This window comes from Papilio xuthus, unplaced genomic scaffold (genome assembly GCF_000836235.2).
Source record: "Papilio xuthus unplaced genomic scaffold, Pxut_1.1 DF827135.1, whole genome shotgun sequence".
In the NCBI taxonomy this organism is placed as follows: Eukaryota; Metazoa; Arthropoda; class Insecta; order Lepidoptera; family Papilionidae; genus Papilio; species Papilio xuthus.
Window position 1 is genome coordinate 1239015 of NW_013531514.1, and position 16494 is coordinate 1255508.

General features: G+C 33.3%; 2 protein-coding genes across 2 annotated transcripts in view; one reads left to right on the forward strand and one right to left on the reverse strand.

Moving 5' to 3' along the window:
- Positions 1–16494, reverse strand: part of LOC106119707 (calmodulin-A) — an 88923-nt gene that overhangs the window by 9502 nt on the left and 62927 nt on the right. The window contains exons 2-3 of the mRNA XM_013314838.1: positions 1483–1567; positions 919–1091 (exon numbers count right to left, since the gene is read on the reverse strand). Of these exons, the coding sequence (XP_013170292.1) occupies positions 919–1091; positions 1483–1567 (258 nt within the window). The remainder of the gene's footprint in view (positions 1–918; positions 1092–1482; positions 1568–16494) is intronic.
- On the forward strand, positions 4152–15737 carry LOC106119708 (troponin C-like). The gene is given in 6 exon segments (NM_001311898.1): positions 4152–4224; positions 4298–4328; positions 7467–7610; positions 13601–13717; positions 15383–15514; positions 15626–15737. Coding segments are annotated over 6 exon segments (456 nt in total). The 5' UTR covers positions 4152–4221; the 3' UTR covers positions 15655–15737.

Here is a 16494-nt window from a genome sequence, read left to right on the forward strand (position 1 = left end):
AGCTAGTTTTATCTAAATGTTTTACGAAAATTGAAAGTAGAAACCCACAATTTTGTTATCAATAAATCCTATTAGATTAAAATATAAAAGAACACAATTTAACAAGAGATTTAAATCAACTGTGTGTACAATTTATGGGTCAGATATGATTATTTTTTATTGCCATAAAAAAACTTAACAAAGTTATACAACAGAAACAGTGATAGCAAAAGGGGGTGGCTCAGCTTTGCCACCGGTCAGATTCTAGTATCGAGCTGGTATTCAGCTACCCCTCTTCCCAAGATATAAAAGGGAGAATAGATAGTTGATGGTGAATTTTCCTTTAGTATATTTCTCCATGGTGCCCATAAAAGAAATTTAAAAAGTTTTCTCTTGTTTACGTTTTTATCTTTGATGAAGTTTATACTATAATCGTTGAAAGAAAACACATTAAAACTTTTTTCCTTCCGCCATTCGGGGGATGTAATGGAAAATTGGTTCAAACTTTAAGTTCAACTGTAGAGATCGAGATAGCTTCATAGGTTAGAAAGAAACAAACATACCCCCTATAGATTTGCCTTACGAGGCAATATCCTTGAGAAAACTTTTGAAATTGGAACATATTACAGTTGATTAAACATCTTGTCTATGGCCTCTCGATGCCACATAAATAATAATTTATAGGTTCCCATTATCATAAAAAATAACTTCATACTATTCAAGGTTACTGTGATAGAAGAAAAATAAATTACGACTGTCTTTTGAAGTTTTTTTTTAATTTGCTTTGTCAAAGATTTCGGCCAGTATTTAATCATTTTTGTTTATCTTTATAAGAGCCATATCTAAATATTTATATATGTTTTTTAATTGTCTCTGGTTATTTGCATTAAAATACAATTTATAATGTTTTACAGGTCATAAGAGTACGAGTTCACTCACCAAATTGATGGTAACAATAAGTTCATACTGCTGATGTTTGTGTCCCTTCTTCTTTTTGCCCTGTGGAGTTTTCACCGCCGCAGCCGCAGCTTGCTTTGGGGGCGCTGTCTTCGCTGCACCTTTCTGTGCCGATGGCTTCACGGGAGTCTTTGGACCTCCTTTAGTAGATGCACCTAAAGATAGAATAAAAATTCTACTACTAACAACGACAGAGGAAGATTAATGATGTATTTTGTGCAAGAGGATATATAATCAGAGAATTAATTCAGATATAACGACTAATAGAAAAGTAGGGAATCTCTACCCCTATTTTTAGTAAAGTCTGAACACCACTAGTTATTAGTGGGTTGTAAATTGCTCGATTTTCGCACCACGACTGGTGTGTATTTTAAGTGTGATCCCGATTCACCCTAACCAGCCCAAATCTCCGTAGAATCGCAATAACCATATACTATATAAATGGCAATTTCATTGTAGTCGTGTTAAGAAGACTTTTGTCTATAAACATTTAGCATTTAATAAAATAATTTGCTCGTTTGCATAAGTTGTGGTAGAATTAGATACCTTTTTGACATGGTGGTGTTGCTTTCTGTCCGGTGGCATTCTTTTGATTGACATGGCCGCCTCCGTCCGCTGGTTTATTTCGAGCCTGATGACAAATAAAATTATAAATATCCTTTATAGGTTACGATTAAGAGATTGTTGAGTTCCATTTAAAATGGACAGATGTATTGAAGCAGTAGACATTGAAATGTTATGTATGTAAATTTTTAATTATAATAAATCTATGAAATATAATAATCCTACTAAGCTTGCAACTACGGAATAAATTGTATGTAAAAGTTTCGTCTTAAGTAATAATGGAATCTTTTTTAATAAAAATATGTTATGAATAGTTGCAGCGAAAATGTAAAAGCAATCACAACTAAATAAACTGCTACCTTTCTTAATCTATAGTCAACTAATTAGACGTTAAGAGGCCTTTTTAATATTATAAGGTGAAATAGCGAAGTGACTGTTGCCCATAGACTTACGCAATTGCATATGCGTTGCCTACCTTTAATCGACGGAGGAGAGGATGCACAGAGAGAAAATATTTTCCCTTTCCATGCATCCTCTCATCCGGAAAGTCCACTTTCACTTCCCATCGTTTTCTTATAAGAAATACGGTGGGAAGAGAAAGAGGACTAAATTAGGCCTCCGGGACGCACACTCATCAGACGAAACGCGGAATTGCTGCCACTTTACGCCTGTCTTCTGTGTGGTCGTGGTATTTCACCGGGTGAGCCGGGCCAATTCGTGCGAAGATGTTAAAGCGGGCTCTACCAATGTTGAAACCTCTAACATTTGTTACATTAGGTCTACATATAGAAACTGATGACTCGATGTTCCATTGTTCTCGTCTTCTTAATTTAAAAAGTGCTAATATACGATAGTCTGCGAATATAAAGAGTAGTTTCAAATGACCCTTTGAAAAATTAAAACCAGCCGGTAAGTTTTTTAAAATTGCTTTGTTACTTTAAAGCCTACTTTTGAATTTGGAATATTGCCAGAAGCTAAATCGTTCAAAATCAACAAGATAACTTTTCTTCTCAAAGCCGACGACTAGCGTGCTCCTCTTGGCTGTGAAACAAAAGACACTCAAAGTATATTCTATAAAAAAATCTTTAAATTTTTAATTGTGTGCACACGTTTTTGCTACGAACATAATTGCCGCTGTAGAATTTTTAGTTGTGACATTGAATTCTTTATGATAGAAAGTAGGGAACGAGGAAGCACTTCTTGTTGCATATAACTCCGGTGACGTGACACTTGTTTTGTTCCATATTGTCATCCTTTTCATTCTCTTTAATAAGACAGAGACAACTGTTTATTCTATGGTTACATAGTCTGAGGGTAAGCACCATAGACACGATGTCACTGATATCTATAAATGAATAGGCGATTGCTTGGAAATGACAGCTTTTGCATCATTTAAACGCGCCCGTTAATGTTAAGGTACATATGCATATTATTAGTTTGAAATCCACACCGCTTTGTAGCGGTCAGCCTCCGTCAGGGCCAAAATGGCGAAAATCAAATAGGCACAAAATACCACGCCTTGTAGCCAGTCTATTTATAAAGGTCAGTGAAGGATGTTGGACTTAAGAACGCGTTGACATATATTTCGTTGAAAAAAGAGAGAGAAAGGATTGTTAAGGATATAATTCTTGCGGTACTTAAGTGAGATAAAATTCATTTTTCTCATACTGTTATAGGACGAATCAGAGTCTGGGTTAAAGTCAAAATTATTACTTAATGTCACTAAATATTATAGGTGAATTTTAGGAACTCATTATCTTAGAACTTTTGAAATAATACGCAAATATACGATAAAATACTAAGGTACATTTTGGCAGATAGAGTAACGTTCTTTTTTTTAATTGTACTGTAACTAATCTACATCTTTCCCGGCACTGCTTTCTTAATGTAAACATAAAGAAAAAAAACAGGGCACAGTTTATAATGACTAGCATTGTAGCAGATTGCTCGTTTACTATCAGGAATATTGCAATAAGTCCAATGAAAAAACAACAGAGCATCGCAACTGATAGAAATCAGCTATAATGATTTGGAAACTACGAGCAAGAGATGCCTACGTAGTGATGTACCTTTATTTTTTTTTTAATTTTCATCTTCACAATATTTAAGGGCTTCCTATCGTAATAATAAGGTTCTTAACAAAATTAAAAAAAAACGATAATCTTATAAAAAGATAAACCAAAAAGATTGATGACTGTATTTTTCTTGTCATTTTTATAAACTAGACGAAATTAAATAAAAGATTGTAAAAAAAATTAAATCGGACAACTAGGAATGGAATTATCAGCGAACAAAAGAACCTACAGACGAATCCTGCTTTTTAAGTTGGTTAAAAAAAGATAAATAAGTATAAGACAATGCATGAATAATGCTTTTGCTAGGGCTATATATTTTCTGTCAGATCCAACTACAAGATAAGACTTTCTACAATTTTCTGAGCCAAAGCACATCCACAAAAGGCATAATTTCAATCTTTATGCTCCTTAGAAAATTGTGATAACATGTTTTGCTACAGGTTTTGCGGCAATGGAAACTCTCAGTAAACTAATACAGTATAGTTTTTTATTGAGTCCGTATAAAGATAGCCTAAGCATAGCATTCCGGTACCAGTTTGAATTTCGAACAAGATTCAAAATCGCCAGTTGCTATACGATCTCGCTCCGCGCTAACATCGACAAGCGCGCGCCTTTTGTCTCAAAATCGTTTCGTTTTAGTGAGAAAATGGTGCGTTTGAATTTATTAATGTTTAATTTTGTTGATTTTAATAATATTATAAAGTGAATTTGTTTGTTTACAGACTACACAAATCGACGATGAGCAGATTACAAGTGAGTTTTCTTTAATTTTTATAATTATTTATAAATTACTAATTACGAATTGGATTTTGTTAGATTATTTTCTTAATTTTTTTTTTCAAATTCTTTTCATTCCAAAATTTTTGTAATAGCTTTAAGACATAAAATAAATCACAAGTTTTTGTGCACTACAACTTACACTAATGTCGTTAATGTCTCGTTTTATTTTAAATAGCAATTTTTATTTAATTTTTGCGATATTTGAAATAGCGAATAATCTAATCTAACGATGGTATTTTTTAATCCAACTGTATAGCTAAATTTGTCTTGAACAAAAAAAAACAAAGCCCTAGTCATCAGTTCGTAAGAAATAATTACTAGGTCTTATTGTTTCGTTTATTTTATGGATTTAATTTTTTTTTAACCTCACAAATGTACTCGTAAAAACGATTTATAGGGTTCATTTCTTTAATTTTTCACTGAAACATATTAATAACTCTTTTTAATTAAATAGCCATAGTTTCGATTTTGTTTTTTATCACATCTTTGCCAATTGTATTAAGCGCTCGGATTCCTATAATTTACGTACAAGTCACAATTCGTATGAAGAAATTTTTATTAGAGTAAAAGAAATTTATTACATTACCTGTCAGTAACAATTAAATGCCGGAATTTTTGCGTCTTAGAATTTTTGTGCCAAACAATTTATCCAATACGATGCTAGCCGGGAACTTTTAAAATATATGTCGTTTTTATAAATATTTTTTATCATCAAACACGAATTTAAAACACAAACAAACCAATCAAACACAAGATTTTTTTAAATTAGATTATTATTTAGATCTAGACTAAGGGGGATTGTATGACGGGAAGACGAACGCTGAGAAATTGAAATACAAAATAATTAAAAATATATAAGTTAACGACGATAAAATGTAGTTTTTTTAATAGGAGCCACTTTTTCCGTGTAAAATCAATGAAAATATTTTTAATTCATTAAAAAAATTGTCATACCCAAATCTTGAAATATTGAACTTGGCAGTACTTGACATAATCCTTTGTCTCAGTGAACGCGTGAACGGTTGGTTACATCCATAGTTTAATTCCATTAACGTAATGCGTCAGCCGACATTACTGGATATTAAATCAATGTAATCACATAAAACACGTTAACAAATTGGATTAGGTTAAAATCCAATACCACTTGGAATTTCACTTTACACTTGGAAATGAATGGGGCCATGATTCCATAGCGAACTTCAAAATAGGATAGAATTGACAATAACTTTCGATAAGTCATATGATTGTCGCGCCTCAATTTCACACACATTTGAAATTTTCTTAAATCATTTATTAAATCGCTTAAAAGCGAATGCATTTTATCTCACCCCTATCTTATAGTTCCTTATATCAATGGATATTAATAAAAAAAACAAATGAAGCCAGATAAAATTCAGGTGAAGAATACTAAACAAATGACAACTCGCTATTCAAAATCGATTATGTTTGACTACCGTAGATCATAAAGAAAAGGACTCGATAGCTACGTAAATTTTACTACATGGTCGAAGGGATGTTTGTTTGAAGATTGCAGAACGTCTCAACGATTCTTGACGAAATTTGGCACAAGTGTAGAACATAGTATGGAAGAATGCATAGGCTCCTCATTATGTTTTTTATCTCGCACAGACGAAGTCGCGGGTGACCGCTAGTTATGCTAATCTTGGTAGAATGACATAAGCATTAATAAAATGCTCATTTTTGTATATTCTTTATGCTACTTACGTGACAAATTTATACCATTCTTTACATTTTTATCGGTCGGTCTAATGTACAATTTGGTACACATAAAAAAAAGAAACAAAGCTACTAATTTTATTTATCTATGGCAGCCGTCATGTATGCGCGATAAATTTTACGAGGGAAATATGAACTTGTGCGAGGGCCTTTATAATCTTTTACTGCCTAACATGTTTCATGTTTAATAAGTTACGTTTTATTACGTAAAAAAGGTAAATTCACGCTAAATTTACGTTTTTTTTTTCTTCAAACTAATGATAAGGAGCGTCGGTGCCTCAGGGGTTAAGCACTTGACTTGCAATCTGCAGGTCCTGGGTTCGAATCCCGCCATGTACCAATGTGTTTTTCGATTTACATATGTACATTTATCCGACGTTCTTACGGTGAAGGAAAACATCGTGATGCAATCTGCATATCTGAGAAGAAATTCAAAGATACGTGTGAAGTCAACCAACCCGCACTTGGCCAGCGTGGTTGACTATGGCCTAATCACTAACTCCCTAACTCGGTGGGGACGTATAGTGAGCTGATGATGATGAATGATAAGGCGAAGGCATCTGACGTGTAATACAATATTTTTCTCATATACTAAAAAGTGAGAAACTAATGTTCTTTGAGATTAAATTATCGGACAATAATAAGTACTACAACCTTCGCCTTTTTTCTATATCGTTGCTCACAAATATGTAATACTAGCTGTGCCCGCGTCTTCGTCCGCGTAAAATAGCGTCTTTTTTGTCTTATTTTTCTAAAATATACGTAGCCTAAGTTACTCCTTATTACATCAGCTACTTGCCAAAAAGTCCCGCCAAAATATTTTCAGCCATTATAGAGATTAGCCGGAACAAACACACAGACAAACAGACAAAAAATGAAGTAAACAGTTATTTCAATATTACAAACAGACACACCAATTTTATTTATTTATATGTATAATATATTAGAACTAATCATGGCAGCTGCTACTGATCAACCCTTTTTTTCATTTCAATAAAAATTGCCACAAACTAGGCTATTGAAAACTCGAACTACTCAATTGAAAAATAAATGAAAGTCGAAACAAACAAAAGGCTTTGAAACAAAACGCTGCTGCAAACTAAACAAGCTTTTAGAGGATCAAGGAGTTCGAAAGTTTCAACTATCGATTGGAGAACATTGCAGATATATTAACGCTCCGGCTTAAATGAAAACTGTACAAAAAGAAGGATTTTTAGGCTACTTATTTATATATCATTCGACAAAAATGAAAATGTTTTTGTGACCTTATTAGCTGCAAAGATCGTAACAAATTGTAGTAGCCAAGTGCCTTACACATGTCGGAGCTTTTAGTTTAATAAAACAGTAAAAATAACCAGTTATTCTCTTCTACAGTGTTGCGTCGGGCGTTCAGCATGTTCGATTCAAGCAAGCAAGGTCGTATAGAGAAAGAGAAGGTGCGCACCATCCTTAACACAATGGTGCATAGCTATGATGATAACGAACTCGACCAGATACTCGACAACGAGGATATTGATGGTAAGTATCTCCATAACACATATCTGAGAAGAAATCCAAAGATATGTGTGAAGTCAACCAACCCGCACTTAGCCAGCGTGTTTGACTGGCCTAATCACCCCTGACATGACTTAGGGTAGGCTCCGAGCTCTCGGTGGGGACGTATAGTGAGCTGATGATGGATGGATCTCCATAACTAAGATTTATGGCGTTTAATTAAAACAAAGCTCTACCTCTCTCCCAACTTCCTATCTCTGTCTATCAACCTATTAAAACGAAGCTATTATTCACGTAATCTAATAACAGACCAGCTGTTAGCTTGCCACAGGCCAACTGTAATATCCCAGTCTTTGGAGAGTTTTACGACTCACCGACTGGTGTGGGTACGTGGTGTGGTCAACACGTATACACACACAACCGTCTCGCTGCCAGCTGCAGTCCCGACTGACAAATCTCGTTCGGCTGCAGTCACGACAATCAATACAATTGACAATGTACTCCGCCAACCTTTTACTGGTCTTCTTCCTCTATCCACCCTATCCCCCACCAAAGGGGAAGTATATTTGGCAGGAAGGTAGATGTATAAGAAAGGGAAATATTCTTTTTTCTGTCCATGCCCTCCTCCTCCCCTCATCAGTCAATTTTTAACATATCGTAAAGGTTTATGAGCAGCGATCATTATGCTATCTTAACGATGTCTAGGTTACTCGCTATTATGTTAGCCATCATAAGAAATATTCTTATGATGTGACAAAAGTGTTTCTTATATTACTTATCCATCAATTATGTCATCATGTCACTAGCGGGCCATTAAAATGTTAAAACATGCAGGCGGGCAGGTGACGAAAATAACGTCTTTAAATCTGCGAGTGAAGCACATTGCTAACATTTACTGTCTTTACGAGTTGACGATTGCTGACTCAAAGAACACGCGCTCTTTGAAGTTTTATTACACAAAAAGTGTGTTCAAATCCTTTTATAAGTATATATTTGTCAATAAACAAAATAAATAAAGGAATTACTGAAATAATAAGCTTTAGTGTCAGATAAAATAAATTACAAGTAGTAGTTTTAGTAATAAGTCCTACTCTAAATGTTTTTTTCTTTTTTGTTTGTACTTGTCATTAATTTAATTTTTATCTTATGGCTACATTCATAAAGTAAATAAATTAACATAAATATTTTTTTATCATCAAGTTAAACAAAATTTAAATTTAAACTTTTTAAAAACGAGGAATGAATCTACGTTTAAATCTAAAAGTTGTGAATAAGTTAAGCAAAATAATACTTCTCGAAAACAACTTAATTTCCGATTCAGACCTACTCAATATGCTTACAAAATTTCATGAGAATCGGTCAAGCCGTTTCGGAGGACTACGGGAACGAAAATTGTGACAAGAGAATTTTATATATATGTCATACTTAGGCGCGTCTCGGTCTAATAAATAGTAGCGACAAGCCTTAATTTCTGTCTGTCACTCGAACACGCATCACGCTTACTAATTGATAGACGTCCCTGTTCAAATTAACGTAACCTTATAATTCACTCTGTCAACGTTGCGTAGCGCTTTCTAAATTAAAAAATAAAAAACTGCTTATTCTTCTTTATTTTTAGCGACCTTTTAATGTACATCTTTAGTGTTATTCAAAGATTCTAATGAGTAGCTACATTATACCATTAATTGTTTACAAAATAAAAAAAAAAACTATATGAAACCTGCATATCGTATGATATAACTAGCAACAGAAGTATGTCAGACTGACAGAGAAAAAAAGTGTTAATATTATTAAAAACACTAGTATTTACTTATGTTGTCCATTAAGCTTCTTTTAGTTAATAGTTTAATTATTAACAACGACAATGTATTATTCACTAGCTATCGCCAGAGACTCTCGATCAGAGAGATGAGAATTAAAAAATAAGTAGCCTATGTGTTCTTCCAGACTAACTGATAAATTTCATCAAAATTCGTTCAGCCGTTCCGGAGATACTTTCAAACAAACATCTAAGCATTTCCATTTATAATATAAGTAAGATTTTCGTGTAATGAGTTACAAGGACTTCGGCTTTTAAATGATAACTTAACGAGAACTTACTCAATCATCCGTTTAAGTGCGTCATTAAAGCAAACTGTAGCCAATTAACTTAAAATCATTAAACTTTAACGACTCAAACTTTATCATTGTATATTCCTTAATGAATAATTACATTAAGCCAAAAATAACGTACCTTAACTTTTGTCGGTCAACTTCTCAATTTTTATAATTCACTACTTTTATAACAATTATTGAGGTATTCAGAGTCATTAAGTGGTCATTAATAGCGTCTCTGAGTGTAGTTTTAGTATGAAAAAATTAAACTAAGCAAAGGTTTAACATGAACATGACTCTGAGTACTGCAGTGTGGCCATGTCATTCAAAGAAAGAAATATTGCGCAATACTCAAATTCGAATTTTAAATGACCGTATTAAATACCCAGATACAAACATTACTGAGGTATGACGTCATATAATTAATTGTGCCTTTTAAAAGCGTTGACGTATATAAGTGTCATAAACTTCATAAGTGAAATTCACTGCGTCGTAAGATAAACGTTAAGCGTTTGCAAGTTTAATTACTTTGCTTCGTGTACATTTTAGAAATCCAATTTCTCAACAGTTAATGAACTAATATTCGCTAGTGAATTAATTGGTGTCTCCGACGTAAACTATCGTAAGTAAATTTTTCAAAATTTGATTCACTCTCTATTTTATGTATTTCAAAGTAACTTGATAAATAATATCTCTGTCTGAACGCTAAAGCTACGTTGGAAAGATGATGAACTTTAAATTTTGGTAGATTTTTGTATATTCTAGTATCATACATCGTAATTATTAATAGTAAATATTTTATTTTGCAAAATTTTCGTTTTGAACATACTACAGTTTACGTAGGGGCCGTCGTAATTTGTATTATACATTTAATTATTTAGAAATATTATTACGTACTTTTTGAGTTGTACTTTAAAACGTGGTAACAAGTAATTCAAATGCCTTAGTAACTACTACTATTAGGTAGTGATTTGGCTTCATATACGTACTGATACATCCTTCCTTTCTGTTCTTTTTGTCATTGGGAGATATTTTTATTGGTTGAACTAATTAATAGTTATTTAAGAGTCTAAATAGATAACTTTATCTTCGAAGGAACATCTCTACTAACTTAGTAACTAGTACGAATTTTGAAGTAAACAATAGCTACAGCTCACTTATTTCCCATCTATAATAATTTCACGAACAACAAAACTAATCAAGCTCGTGCTGGAAGTCTTCAGTGCATCACCAACTTTGTTGAAGTTCAGATAACGTTGGTTCCCGAGTGATTTAAGTTCGTAGGGCAAGCAAAATTCTATACAATAGTAATAACGCTAACTGATTGTGACAATCTGGACATTGTTTGTAGAGAATCCAAATTTATTCATAACATTTTCAGCACTTAAAGTCAAAGACAACAACAACATAAATCACGGCCTAACCTAGAGCAGTAGGCAGAGACCACGGAGTTTGTATTAGACGCACTTCTGACACGCGTCTTTCACTTCTTCTACGTATGAACGAACATACGTATACATGCATGTCGGTTTCAGATGCTCTTAAGACGAAGAAAAAAAAATCTTACCCAATTTTGAGAGACATCGATTGTTAAATTCGGGGTTACAATTGATGTTTTATTTTTATTTAATTAGTACCAAATGAAACTGCATCTAAGTGATATTTTTCATACATCACAATCCTGGATCGCGTCATCGTCTACACTTTATCATTTAACGAACTTCATTAAGATTGTAACATCCAGAAGCACTTAAAATCTCATCAGTACATTATCAATATCTATAACAAGCCATAGTAACTCTTAGTAACTGCTATCTTATATTGCCGTCGTTACAAATGAGTTTTCGCTTAATTAACTTAACACGAGTAACTCATTTCTAGAGAGTGAACGAGCAGTTTCAAATAGGTGTCAGCTACGCAGCGGATTATCTTGTACGGATTAGGCTATAACATATCAATTTGTTACGTAGCTAGCTGTCGCCCGCGGCTCCGTCCGCGCGGAATAAATAAAGCGTACTAAGCCTATGAATTCTTCCAGACTATTTTCTGCATCCATTCCAAATTTCGTCGTAATTCGTTAGCTGTTCCGGAGATATCTTCAAACAAACATCCATCCATCCATCAAAACATTTATAAGATATGTTATATGTAAGCAGAAGATATGATATTCAATCTATTGTGCCTAACCTATTCTCAGTGTTGTTACACCTTTTATCTTTGTTTATTTTAAACACGTTTCAAATACGAGTGACGTTTTTTTCTGAGTGTCTCGTATGTAAGAATCCTAAAATAAAATTAACAAACGAATTCTTGAGCTCTATTACTATTGTGTTTATAGCAGTTACTAAAAGGTTGTTCTTAACATATTTTCTATTCCATTACATTCCTGCTTCTTTATATCAAACCCAGATTGATGGACGACCTTAAAGGGCAACATAAGATTGGACTGCTTACAAACTTTCCAAATCCTTTAAGTAATGACTTGGATTCTTGCTTAAGAAGAGTATTTGAGGTGGCTTACATTCAAATGACCTTGAGGACACTCGGCTGGTCTCAGTAGAGTCATTGCGATTATTTCGCTTACATTAGACTCAAATTACTTTGTTTTAAATTAGTTGGTGGATTCAGATGGTATGGTAGTTCATGTCCAATAAAATTCTAGCTTACCCCTACTAAGAAAAATTACGAAATTTTAATAAAAGAAAAAGATATGATGTGTTAAATGAAAGTTGCTGTTTGAAATAACATCATTACAATCAGATAAATAACAATCATAGGAAATAGAAAGATCGAAAATGTTATAGCGAAATACTATTGAATATTGGAAAATTTTTAAAAATGAATTTTCGTTATCATCAACGTAAATAAATCATGTATACGAAATATAACACATTTTACGATATTACATACAAACAAACCAATTTTATTTATATATGGATTATTTACCTACTTTATACGAGTGATTTGACTTAAGTCAACAAGTCTCTATCAACAGAACAGAAATAATAAAGAAACGAGAAATAAATCTTACTAATATTTTAAATAAGAATGTTTGGATGGATGGACGGATCTTTATTAGTGCGTATCTCCAGAACGACTGAACAGATTTCACTAAAATTTGTAGAACATAGTCTGGAAGAACACGTAGGCTACTAATTAAGTATTTTTTAATCCCGCTCGGACGGAGTCACGGTCGATATCTAGTATGTAAGATATAAAGTAAACAATGTCGTCATATGGTAACCTAATTTCACAAAGTGAAACATCGCATGACTTCTACTTTCTCATAAAAATGTTTATTAACAAGGTGCTTTAAGAAATTGGCTAACTGAAACAATTTGTCGTATGTTTTTGCAAGTACTTATTGATTGGAGATACAAAGGATATTGACCCATATTCCCTACACATATGACCGTATTTGATTTGTATTTCTAACACGAAAAATACTTGGAAGCCAGCCCAGTATACATTTTTACGATAAGTCCAAGGAAGTAGGACATGCATTAAGCGATCATTTCATTGGAGAAAGTAACACGGTGCCAAGATACCAGTTTTGTGAACTGCGAACGTAGAGCCGACTTAGAAAATATGCAACGAAAGTAAACATTTTCGGGATCAAAGGAATTCAGGTTTATCTTTCAACAATCCCAATGACCAATAACAATATCCAATTTTACTCCTATATTATGTTAGGAAGAAAAACCGACACTGTGTCGATGTACTAGCGCAACACTAGTCTTACTAAAATGTCGACGTTTATGTCCCCTCACTAATCATTCTGACACTTGACTTCGTAACAAAATCGCGCCATTCGCGCCAAAGTATTCTAATAATGTCTTAAAAATTATATTATTAAAATTGTTGATGTAAAGACGTGGGGTTTGGTTAATTTATTTTAAATAACGTCAGCTAATTTTCAGGTTCAGGAAAGCTCAACTTCGACTCTTTTGTGCGTGTTGCGACCCATTTCTTGGACGAGGACGATGAAGCCCTACAGAAAGAACTCAAGGAAGCTTTCAGGCTTTACGACAAAGAAGGTAAAAATTACTATTTATAAGATAACCATTCATTTGTTTTTAATAAACGCTAATAAGCTGATAAAGAATTAAATTCGATTCTAGTACCAAAATCGATTTTTCAATCTTTTAAATAATAGCACATTTTTTTGTGAAAACGCACCTTAACAGATGATTTCGCAGATTCCTCCCCGCAGAGGCGTGTTTTATGTGCCATTTAGATAAGATGTAACTTGCTTCAGGGCTGTTGACTCGTCGACAAGTCATTTGTTTTACAAATAATACGTTGCTAAACTTATTCTAAGTTGCTCGTGTTGACTAAGAGACGAGTCCGCTACTCGTAGCGGCTTTTTGTATTCCATATTTGGTATTATATTTTTTTGACTAGTTGCTAAGATAGACAAGTAATTTTTTTATTAGTATATACAGTTTACAACTTTGTTACCTTTAAATGTAAAAGAGCGACACATTAACTTTAATGTATCGGATTGAATACTAAGAATTTCATGGTCAAAAATTTACTCAAAGTTACTTTTGATATATTCTAGAAATATGAGATAGCTTACAGCATTAAATAAATTTTGAATGGTGCTTTGAGCTTCAATAGAATCGACTTTATTGCATTTTCCATTGTTTTCGCTAAAACCAATATAACAACACAGTTTCCAATTTTACGAGTGTAGAAAACAATGGATTTTCGACATTAATTGTTCGCAACGAATGCGAACGATCGATTCGCTGGCCGCACGCCAACCATCCCCTACCATTTGTTACGATCGAACAATAAATTGTTCACGAATATAAACAATAAAAGAGATATATCTAGAAAATGTAGTGAAAGTGATTCAGCTGAATAACATTCATTAATATCTTTATACCTTTGCTTTAAATAAACTTTATTATCAAGGCGAGTTATTTTTTCTATTAGAAGTCTTTAGATTATATTGTTTTTGGCTTTTAGGTAAAACTATTTTCTCCTAAATATTTGAGTATTTCAGTTATAAAATGTAGTAGTAAACTTTTATAACGCCTAAAGTATCGAGAATATTGTTTTCTTTAATTTTGCATCGAGAAACAGATGGTAGGGGTAAATTGAATATACACAGTGGACGCTCGGTAGAACCGATTCCTTCACGTTTGTTGGCAGAATTAACGTGAAGCTGTCCGTCACGGCGCGTCACTACAAACAATTAAACTCGCACTGCGCTCTCTGTTTGAGAGTAGTGTTGTGCTACTTTCGATAAATACACTTTTGTGATTGCTTTTACCTACCGTATTTACATTTAGTTGATAATATTAAAGAGCTTATTAGACTGCTTATTTAAATTTTTCCACAGTGACTAAATTTATTTATTTTAATATGTATTTACAATTGGAATAGTTGGAACAGAACGGAACGGACGTTTATTGCGGACATTAAAAAAAATAACATATGATTATGAATTAAAAAAAATTACGAAGCAAAAGGTGATCACAAACTGGCCAGTTTAGCTGTTACAGGGACGGACTCGTCCCTCCCTGCGTTGGTTTTCACCAAACCTCTTTAAATTAAGCTTAAATATGTTTAATAATTACTTTTTCTTTATTTATCCAAGGTCTTACAAAAACTGACAAACTTGGGAGCTTTTTTCATGTATATATACTTCCACTGTTTATCTAATACCTTTTATAAAACGTATTTTCCAGGTAACGGGTACATCCCAACATCGAGCCTGCGCGAGATCCTGGCCGCACTGGATGACCAGCTAACCCCGGACCAGCTGAACGAAATGATTGCAGAAATTGACACCGATGCTTCTGGGACTGTTGACTTTGACGGTACATTTCACAAAGTTTTCTTTTTATTCATTATCTTAATAAGAAAACAATGTTGCCAGTACTTTGTCCCTGATATCGATATTTGTTTTTAAATAAGAAATTTTGTTTCAGAGTTCATGGAAATGATGACTGGCGATTAAGAAACAAATAATAACTGAGAAATATGAAGAAAAAATATTTATAAAAACAAAGTATCTAGTCATGCAATAAATATTAAATACTATTGACGATTTTCTATTATTTGCTATATTTCTAAGACGTGGACTTATTGACTTACAAATATTTTCTCACGTAAATCTATAAACTAACTAGCTGTAGCGGTTCCGTCCGCACGGGAGTAAAAAATAAAGTAGTCGATTCTCAGATCTACTAATTACGCATATATTTTCTTTTAAATCGGCCAAGCCGTTTCGCAGGCGTATGGTAACCAACACTGTGACACGAGAATTTTATATATAAGATTGAATTTTAATAGGAAAATATTACATCCAAAATTATTTCTTTGAAATTATAACACAAAACCTCACGTCTTATTTATTCCTACACGTTACCGCGAAGAGAAACATTTAGCTCTTTTACTATAATGTTATTACACAGCGTCGTATTTTCTTTCACACTATCCTTAACGTAGGTGTTTACGTATGGAACTAGCGCAACGGAAATTTACGGGGCCGAGGATTATAGGAAAATATTTAGGTGGGAACGTTCCTTGGGGTTATGTGGTCGCCTTTGTATAATATATTGCTGGATTACGTTACCACATTTATATTCAACGTTAGATTTATAGGTATAATTTCAAATACACGCCTAGTTTTTTTGGGTGTCTCAGACTATAATATCTGTAGAAAATATATTGTTATCCCTGTCATTATCTTTGACAACACAGAGATAACAATATGTTTTAAACGCATGTTTTGTTCTTAGAAACCCACGGTTAATGACGTGACTGATATGGCGATGAAATTAAATCGAAATGGTCG